Here is an 8,904-nt window from a genome sequence, read left to right as displayed (position 1 = left end):
AATGTAATGTAAACAGGGAATCATCATCAAATGGGTATGTTTCTAGTGGAATCCCACAGGGATCCGTTTTCGGCCTGAAAGAAAACGTAAAATCATCACTGATAAAGTTGGCAGATGATACAAAGATTGGGAGAGTGGTAAACAAGGAAGAGGTCAGGTCAGTGATATCGCTTGGTGAGCTGAGCGCAAGCAAACACTAGATGTAAATGTATATATCTAGTAACACAGCATGCAGGCCATACTTACAGGATGCGGGACTCTTTGCTGGGAAGCAGTGACTCTGAAAAAGATTTGGGGGTCGTGGTGGATAATCAGCTGAACATGAGCTCCCACTGCAACGCTGTGGCCAAAAGGACAAATGCAATTCTCAGCTGCATAAATGGGAATCTAGATTAGGAGCAGAAAGGTTATTTTACCTCTGTATTTGGCACTGGTGCAACAACGGCTGGAATCCTGTGTCCAGTTCTGCAGTTACCACAGTTTAAGCAGGATGTTAATAAATTGGAAAGGGTTCAGAGCAAAGCCACATGAATGATTAAAGGATTAGAAAACCCGCCTTATAGTGATAGACTTACGGAGCTTAATCTATTTAGCTCAGTGGTTCTCAAACTATGGAGCAGGGTGCAGGAATGTGTCAAGGGAAGCACAAGCTCTGTGGGGTTTTTTAATAGAGCTCTGGCTGTCAGCCCTGGGTGGCTGGGGCTCATGCAGAAGGGCCACGAACAACCAGGAGGTGGGGATGAAGGGGACAAACAGAGCCCCGCTACCCGGGCTCTGGCACTTCTCCCCCCCTGTCACTCACCCCCCAGGTGGTGGAGCTCCGGTTGTCAGCCCCGGGGAAGGGGGGGAGGGGTAGCAGGAGTGCAGAAGTAAGGGTGGCAATGGAGTGCTAAGTCTGCTGTGAAAAATTTCACATTGCCACCCTTACTAAGTGGTGCAGCACTGACGGGCTCCGGATGGAACTGGGGACCTCTGGAGCTTAGTGCATGAGCCTCTACAGCATGAGCTAAAAGCCAGCTGCCTGGTAGCGAAGGCTGTAGAGCAGACTCATTTCAACTCTCTCTCTAAGTGGTCCTGGTGCCACTAGATGGGGCAGAGCACTGCACCCAGGAGGTGTGTGGGTTACAGACTTCCCCTAGCTGAGGAAGTGCGTCCCGAGCTCAGAGACTTCCCAGCTGAAATCCTGGATGAGCACGAACAGACCCTGGTTGTCAGGATCAAACCTGGGGCTCTGGAGCTTAGTGCCTGAGCTAAAAGCCAGCGGGCTATTAGCTAAGACTGTAGAGCAAAGTCGTTAATCTCTCTCTCTAACTCTGGCTCCTACTCTGCAAGTATCCTCAGTGCCACTAGATGGGACAGAGCACTGCACCCAGGAGGTGTGTGGGTTACACCTTCACAGATGGGTGCCCCGCCAGCAGCCACTGCTCTCCACTCTGCCTTCAGAGCTGGGGGGCAGGATCTGTACTTGGGGGACGGGCATGGATGACTACAGACACAGAGAAGGGGAGCCTGATCATACGAGTTTGAGAACCACTGATTTAGCTTCTACTTTGAACTGGGATTTCCAATGGTCCCAAAATTTGACTGGCCATTTGGGTCAAAAAGAGGCAACGTTATTAATCAGCCTGGAAGCTCCTCCGAGCAGGGACTGTGTTCTCTCTCTAGCATGTGTTTGCGCAGCACATGGCACAACAGGCACTAAGCCCAGCTGGTATCTTTGGTAATATAAATGTTAAATGATAACGAGCAGGTCAGAAAGTAGCTGTGTGTGCCAGGCACTGACACTACATTATGTATTCTGGGTGGGCAAGTGACATGCCCCCAGCTTTGCGCCTAGAAGCTGCATCTCCCGAAGGCTTTTCCCTCCCACTTGCAGAGCCCTGCCTCTCTAATCACTATCCCCATCCCACCGAACCCTGCTGAATGCCGGAGAGCTGCCCTGAACCCAAGCGTTTCATGCGGTCGACTCACCAGGCTCCTGCCCCAGCCGGGGATGAGGAATCTCTGCCTGTGATCTGTGTGGGGAGCAGCAGGTGGTGAGGAATCTGCACTGACCAGGGCTCAGACACAGGGATATTTATACTCCTGCCCTGGGAATCCCAGCAGGTGGCTCAAAGCCAGTAGGGAGCCCCAGGGTCAATATGACTTTAACCCTGACTCAGGTGGTGAAGTGTAGCAGCAAATTAACTGTTTGAGCCTGAACTCCCTTTTCACAACGCGCCTGGCTGCAAGATATCACCTTGGATTATAACACGGAACAGGAGAAGCAGGACCCAGAGTCACCCCAAAGCATTACATCGTGCTGTGCTTCGCATCAGGCATGATGCAATGTACCAGCTTAAAGCGAGCAGGTGACATCGCCTTCCTCCAGCTGAGCCCACAGAGAGGCTACTGGACCTAATGTTATCATGGCTTGCAGGAGATGCTGTTATTTTTTCGCCTCATGTACTAGAGGCCTGTGATTTGGAGCCAAAGGGTGCCTGGTTCTAGTCTGAGGTCCCCAAGTGTGTATGTGTGATTGTGTCTGTTATCTGCCGCGTGTGATTTTGTTACCATGGACTTGTTGGTCTGCAGGTTCAGCTTGAAAGAGAATGTTGTTAGGACTCTTTCTGCATAGGAGACGCTGCTGTGAGCGCAGAGATGAGAAACAATTCAACGGAGACCGGGGGTGGGCAATGGAGCACTGAGGGCTGGGCCGTGCGAGAAACAAATACGGAGAGGTTGTGCGAAAGGAGCAGAGAGCAATTCTGATGAAAAAGGAAAGAATCCCAAATCTGGATTCCTAACGTTAGGCATCTAAAATCCGGTAAAAGAGGCCTGGTTGCCGTAAGCTCGAATGGCCTATGTCTTACTTTCTCAAATTGAATCAGAAAATGGTGAGTTTAAATTTTCTGGAAACAAAATTGCAAAATTAGATTTGCCCAAAGAATCAAGCTGTTCACAGAGCCTTGAACCCCTTGAAGTTTGTTTATTCCTAGCTCAGATCAGCAGTAAAACGCGTCTAACAGCTATGTAAATGTTTAGCAGAACAGGATTCTAGATGTCGACGTAGAATCACAGAATCATAGAAACGAAGGGATGGAAAGGACCTCAAGAGGTCTTCTAGGTCAGCCCCCTGTGCTGAGGCCAAGAAAACATAGCTCATCCCTGACAGGTGTTTGTCCAACCTCCTCTTAAAAACCTCCAGTGACGGGAATTCTACAATCTCCCTTTGAAGCCTATTGCCGACCTTACCTGCCCTTAGAGTTACCGGGTTTTTCTAATATCAAACCTAAATCTCCCTTGCTACAGATTAAGCCCATTACTATTTGTCCCGCCTTCAGTGGACATGGAGAACAATGGATCAAAGTCCTCTTTATAACAGCCCTTCACATCCCTGAACGCCATAACCTGGTCCTAGCTCAGATTTCTTTTCTCAAGACTATATATGCTCAGGGTTTTTTTATCTGTCTTCACAGGTCAGGTTTTTAAAAACTTTTATCATTTTTTGTTCCTCTCCTCTGAAATCTGTCCAATGTGTCCAAATCTTTCTGAAAGTGTGGCTCCCAGAAACGGATGCAATACTCTGGCTGAGGACTCATCAGTGCTGAATGGGGTGGGACAATTACCTCCTGTGGCTTATGTACGACACTCCTGTTAATACCCCGCAAAATGATGCTAGCCTTTTTTGCAACTGCACCACATTATTAACTCATATTTAATGTGTGATCCATTATAGCCTCCTGGCCCTTTTCTGCAGTACGACGGCCTAGCCAGTTATTCTCCATTGTGTAGTTGTGCATTTGATTTTTTCCACTTCCTCGGCCCTTCATCGGCTAGCCCCACCCAGTGACAGAGATGGCAATTTCCTGCAATATCCTTGGAATATACCATTTAGGTAGCTTTGAAGTCCGTCGTATTGGAGGCAAAGTTTCTGTGTGACTGTGGAGTGCGATTGCATGTAACCTCTCTGGGGGGAGATGGGATGTGGACCCTGGAAAGCGCTATGACTTCAAAGGAGTATATTAAACAATGGCCCAGATAAGAATGGGTTTTGGGGGGGCAAACAGGGCTGAGTGGTTTCTGGGGATCTCTACCAGGAGATGAATGCAAATTTCCCTTTCCCGGTTATGCAAAAACCCAGCGTGTTGAAGCTATGCCCTGAGGAGGGGTCCATTGTGTGCTCATTGCCTGATCCCTGAGGCTCAAGCTGTATAAGGGAAAGACTGAACTATTCATGGGGTGTGAGTTTTGAGGGAAGGCTGTTAACCCTTTTGTGGGTGTTGAAGTGTGATCAAAAGCATGGGGGCTGTATACAGACCTATCTCATAGACCTGGAAGTGACCCTGAAAGGTCATTGAGTCCAGCCCCCTGCCTTCACTAGCAGGACCAAGTACTGATTTTTGCCCCAGATCTCTAAGTGACCCCCTCAAGGATTGAGCTCACAATCCTGGGTTTAACAGGCCAACACTCAAACCACTGAGCTATCCCTCCTTTATTATCATACCTGGGTTTTTAATATTTTCTCTGTGACACTTTCACTTTAAAAATAAATGTGCTTGCTCACAAAGGGTCATTTGATAACTTGTAACTGCTGGATTGTCTCTGTTCATAGCCTTTGAAGAGGAAGCAACGCACAGACGCTGGCCTGTTTTAATTTTTTCCCCTTTCTTTTGGATTCACTTAGGCTGGATTTCCATTTCTAAACCACATGAACTGATTCTGTGGGTGCTCTGGGGCTCGAGCACCCACAGGAAAAAAATGGTGAGTGCTGAGCACCCATCGGCAGCTGTCCTGATCAGCACTTCCCCCTCCCTCCCAACACTTCCCACCCACCGCAATCAGCTGTTCTGTGGCATGCAGGAGGTGCTGGGAGGAAGGGGAGGAGCAGGGGCCAGGAAGAGGTGGGATTGGGGGAGGAATGCAGAAGAGGCGAGGCAGAGGCTTGGGGGAAGGGGTGGAGCAGGGTTCAATCACACACTGGGAACCAAAAGGTCAGTGCCTACATTCCAAATGATACTTATTTGGCTTGTCTAATCCCTTGAACCTTACCATTTACACACAGTACAACCTGCGGTTTGTCGGCTGAAAGAACTAGCTGATGGGATCTACATATTATACGCAGGCAAAAGAAACTCCAAGCAGTTTCTTTGTCTTGCAGGTTTCCTGATAACACTTATTATGCACAATTTCGAAGAAGAAAAAACAACCCCACAACACCTTCTCTTCTGTTCTTTTATTTGCTTTACGCTTCCTTTTCCTGGTCCAGCGATGCCCAGTTTGAGATGATGCTCTGTGCCCTTTGGGAGACCCACTCCCTTTAACAATACATTAATACATGCTTCTCCCACAAGTGTTCCAAGAAGTTCAGTGTGAGGCACTGACTATGGTCACAGAGGCTCTGAATCTGCCTTTTAACGGTGTGAGGGACTAGCTTTTCCAAACACAAAGCTTGAGCAGCATGGCACTGCGAAGAACCCATCCCAAGGCAAAATTAGGGGCTCATCCTGCAAACAGGTCCTCCCGTGCATGTAAGGTGGAGCCCCAACCCCATTGAAGTCAGTGAGTCAATGACAGGACTCCCATTGACTTCAAAGGAGCTAGGACTCCCATGGCTACTCCCAAAGGGACTCCATACGGATGTAACTAAACTCTAAATGTACATCAGGTATCCTCAGGTGCTCCACATGTAGCCATACCTAGTTGGCGAGTTGCTCGCAGTCATCATGGTTGTTTGAGGAGTGGTCTGATGGAGGAGAGGGTAATGGTCCTGTCAGGTCAGTCCGAAGCCCTGTCCAGGAAAGCGTCCCTATTTGGGGGAACACTTAAGTATGTTTAACTTGATGCACATGCCTGAATTGCACTGAAGTCAGTGGGGCTTAATGACGTGCTTAAATCCTGTCATGCGTAGAGAGGGGCTGCAGAATGCACTCACGGAGGGAAAGTGCCAGCGGTTAGGGCACTTGCCTAGGCCCTTGTTCTCCGCTCTACCACAGGTTTCTTGTGGGATCTTGGGCCAGTCCCTTAGCCTCTGTGTGCCTCAGTTCCCCATCTGGGATAATAGCCCTGCCTTGCCTCACAGGGGTTTTGAGGATAAGTATGTTGCAGAGCTCAGATACAACAGCAATGGGGCCATACATGTGCTATCCTGGATCAGTCTCTATCTTAGCAACCGGCTTTGGCAGCACTGTCATGAAAGCGGCCATGGCGCATGAGGCGAGGTTAATAAGACAGAGATTTTTCAGCTTGGAAAAGAGACGGCTAAGGGGAGATATGATTGAGGTCCATAAAATCATGACTGGTGTAGAGAAAGTAGATAAGGAAGTGTTGTTTACTACTTCTCATAACACAAAAACTAGGGGTCACCAAATGAAATTAATAGGCAGGAGGTTTAAAACAAAGAAAAGGAAGTATTTCTTCCCACAACACATAGTCAACCTGTGGAACTCCTTGCCAGAGGACGTTGTGATGGCCAAGACCATAATAGGGTTCAAAAAAGCACTGGATAAATCTATGGAGGATAGGTCCATCAATGGCTATTAGCAGGATGGTCAGGGATGATGTCCCTAGCCTCTGTTTGCCAGAAGCTGGGAATGGGTGACAGGGGATGGATCACCTGATGCTTCTCTGTTCTGTTCATTTCCTCTGGGGCACCTGGCATTGGCCACTGTCAGAAGACAGGATACTGGGCTAGATGGACCTTTAGTCTGACTCAGTAGGGCCATTTTTATGTTCTTATGACTGAGTCACAGAGGGCTGCTAATGAGCTGCTTCGTTGGTGCAGATGAGTCCTAAAGCCCTGCTGTCTGCCCCCGTGGCCCCTTGAGAGGCTCTTTAGCAGATCCAATGGTTGGAAATTGAAGCTAGAGAAATTCAGCCTTGAAATAAGGTACAATTTCCTGGGCAACTGAGACATTAGAGCAGCTTCCTGGGGAGGTGGTGGATCCACCCACACTTGGAGAATTTAAAGCAAGATTTGATGTCTTTCTGAAAGACAGGGTGTGAATGAGCTCTCCCCGACACCTAATGACGAGCTGTGGGGAAGGCTTCAGGAGCAGCCCGTGTTTGTATAGACACGCCTGCTCTGCCTCAGTGCGCCCCAGATGGAGCTGCCTTGCTAAAATGATCACTTTCAGCTGGCTTCAGTTTAAAATCACACGTTTGAATGCAGGGTAATGAAATGTTGTTAGCCTTATTGTATTCGTGACAGGCAGCAGACCTGTGCTTAGCCTGTCCTGATTGAAGGGTTTACCCTCAACCGAACCACCCCTGCTAAGCAAGGGGTAGGGTTGCCAAATCCCAGTCAACCAACCAACCAGCCATTTGACCTGTCCCTCTCCAGTGTTTAATGATCGAGCTGATTAGACTCAGTTGTGAGCCCTTGTTTGTGGCTGGTGATTCTGGGAGCTGTCCTCACGGCTGAGCAGGTCTAGGGGCTAAGCCATAGATCCTGTGTGGGGACAGTGAAAAACAACACAGACGCTACACTGGCCATGAGCTTCCCCGCTGCGTGGGAGTGATGGCAGAGAGACAGCAGCAGCTGTGAGCCAGATGCAGCGGTGTGGCTCCATGCTCCACCCGCACCCGCCTGGGGTAGGAGGTGAACAGCTGTGAACGCACCCCTGGGTCTTCACTAACCGAGGGCAGCCGACTGTGGGTGCTGAGCAGCAGAGGGAGAGGGGAGTGATGTGCTAAAGGGACGTTCATTCACTGGACTTTCCCACTGCAAGGAGGAAAAGTGAGGCAAAGGACACTGCCCAACACACTGTGGGGTCAGGGTTGCTTATGGTGACATGTTTTGAATGTGGGTGTGGGGCTTTCCCAAACTGGTCCTTGGTTCCCTTTCCCTTTAAATAAAAGTTCTCTGTTGAACACACAGACATGCAAGTGGGGCAGTATTGGAGGCCCAGGGGTAACGCTCCTGGCTTTAAGGCTTTGAAGCTATCTTCTGGCCATGGTTGACAATGCTGCTCACCCGGTCACGGATCTTCTTGGTCTTCACACCAGACACCAGCGGATTTACCAGGGGCAGCACCAGGAGGTAGAGGCTGGCCAGCAGGATGTGGCTATAAGGAGGCATGTCTCTGTTGATGCGGTGGGTCAGGAAGGTGAAGAGGGCAGATGTAGATAAAACCAGGAGGGTGCAGAGGTGGGCTGCGCAGGTTGCCAGGGCCTTACTGTTCACCTCACTCGACGAGAGCGTGAAGACAGCCCTGAGGATGACGGAGTAGGCGGCGGCAACAAGTATCATGTCCAGTCCCACCACCAGCAGTGCCACGGAGATACTGTAGATCTGGCTGAGTCCGGTGTCTGCACATGCCAGCTTCACCCCGGCTGTGGGCTCGCAGTGGGTGTGTGGGACGACCTGCTGGAAGCAGTAGGGCAGCCTCAGGGTGAGGACAGGGCAGGGAATCACCGGGATCGCTCCCCCTGCTGTTGCTGCTACCAGCCCCATCTTAACAACAGCTGGGTTGCTGAGGATGGCGGCGTACTGGAGCAGGCAGCAGATGGCAACATATCAGTCGCAGGCTGTGGCCAAGAGGGTGCCAGTCTTGATGATGGGGAAGGTGTGGGTGAAATACATCTGCAGCAGGCAAGTGTTGAAGCTGATCTCCTGGGAACCCAGCCTGAGGATGCTGAGCATTTTGGGCAGGGTGGAGGTGGTGATCAGTGGGTCATTGATGGCCAGCATAGAGAGAAAAAGTACACGGGTGTGCGGAGGCTCACCTCTGTCTTGATGATGAGCAGCATTGTGCAGTTCCCTAGTAGGGTCAGGGCCCTCATGGAGCAGAGCTGGATGGCAATCCAGCAGGGAAAGGTCTCTAGCCCAAGGATGCCAACTAGCATGAAGATGACCTGTTCTAGGTCCATGTCTTTGCAGGTCATCAGGAAGCGCTGCTGGGGATGAGTTCCAGTTCCCCACAT

The 8,904-nt window shown here is 50.0% G+C and overlaps 1 protein-coding gene across 1 annotated transcript; it reads right to left on the bottom strand.

Moving 5' to 3' along the window:
* Positions 1–7,906: 7,906 nt before the first annotated feature.
* LOC120398962 (putative olfactory receptor 52P1) lies at positions 7,907–8,904 on the bottom strand. The gene is made up of 2 exons (XM_039526809.1): positions 8,707–8,904; positions 7,907–8,494 (listed from the first exon to the last, which is right to left on the bottom strand). Exons 1-2 carry the CDS (start codon positions 8,902–8,904, stop codon positions 7,907–7,909), a joined length of 786 nt encoding a protein of 261 aa, XP_039382743.1.

This window comes from Mauremys reevesii, linkage group 1 (genome assembly GCF_016161935.1).
Source record: "Mauremys reevesii isolate NIE-2019 linkage group 1, ASM1616193v1, whole genome shotgun sequence".
NCBI lineage: Eukaryota > Metazoa > Chordata > Testudines > Geoemydidae > Mauremys > Mauremys reevesii.
This window is presented reverse-complemented; position numbering and strand designations above follow the sequence as displayed.

What these genes read in the sequence shown, in the direction of transcription:
- LOC120398962 (XM_039526809.1), bottom strand. Translation starts at nt 8,904, where the DNA reads ATGTGGGGAACTGGAACTCATCCCCAGCAGCGCTTCCTGATGACCTGC. An exon ending in TGCTCATCATCAAGACAGAG is followed by an intron (nt 8,495 to 8,706) that starts GTGAGCCTCCGC and finishes TGCGACTGATAT; the next exon opens with GTTGCCATCTGCTGCCTGCT.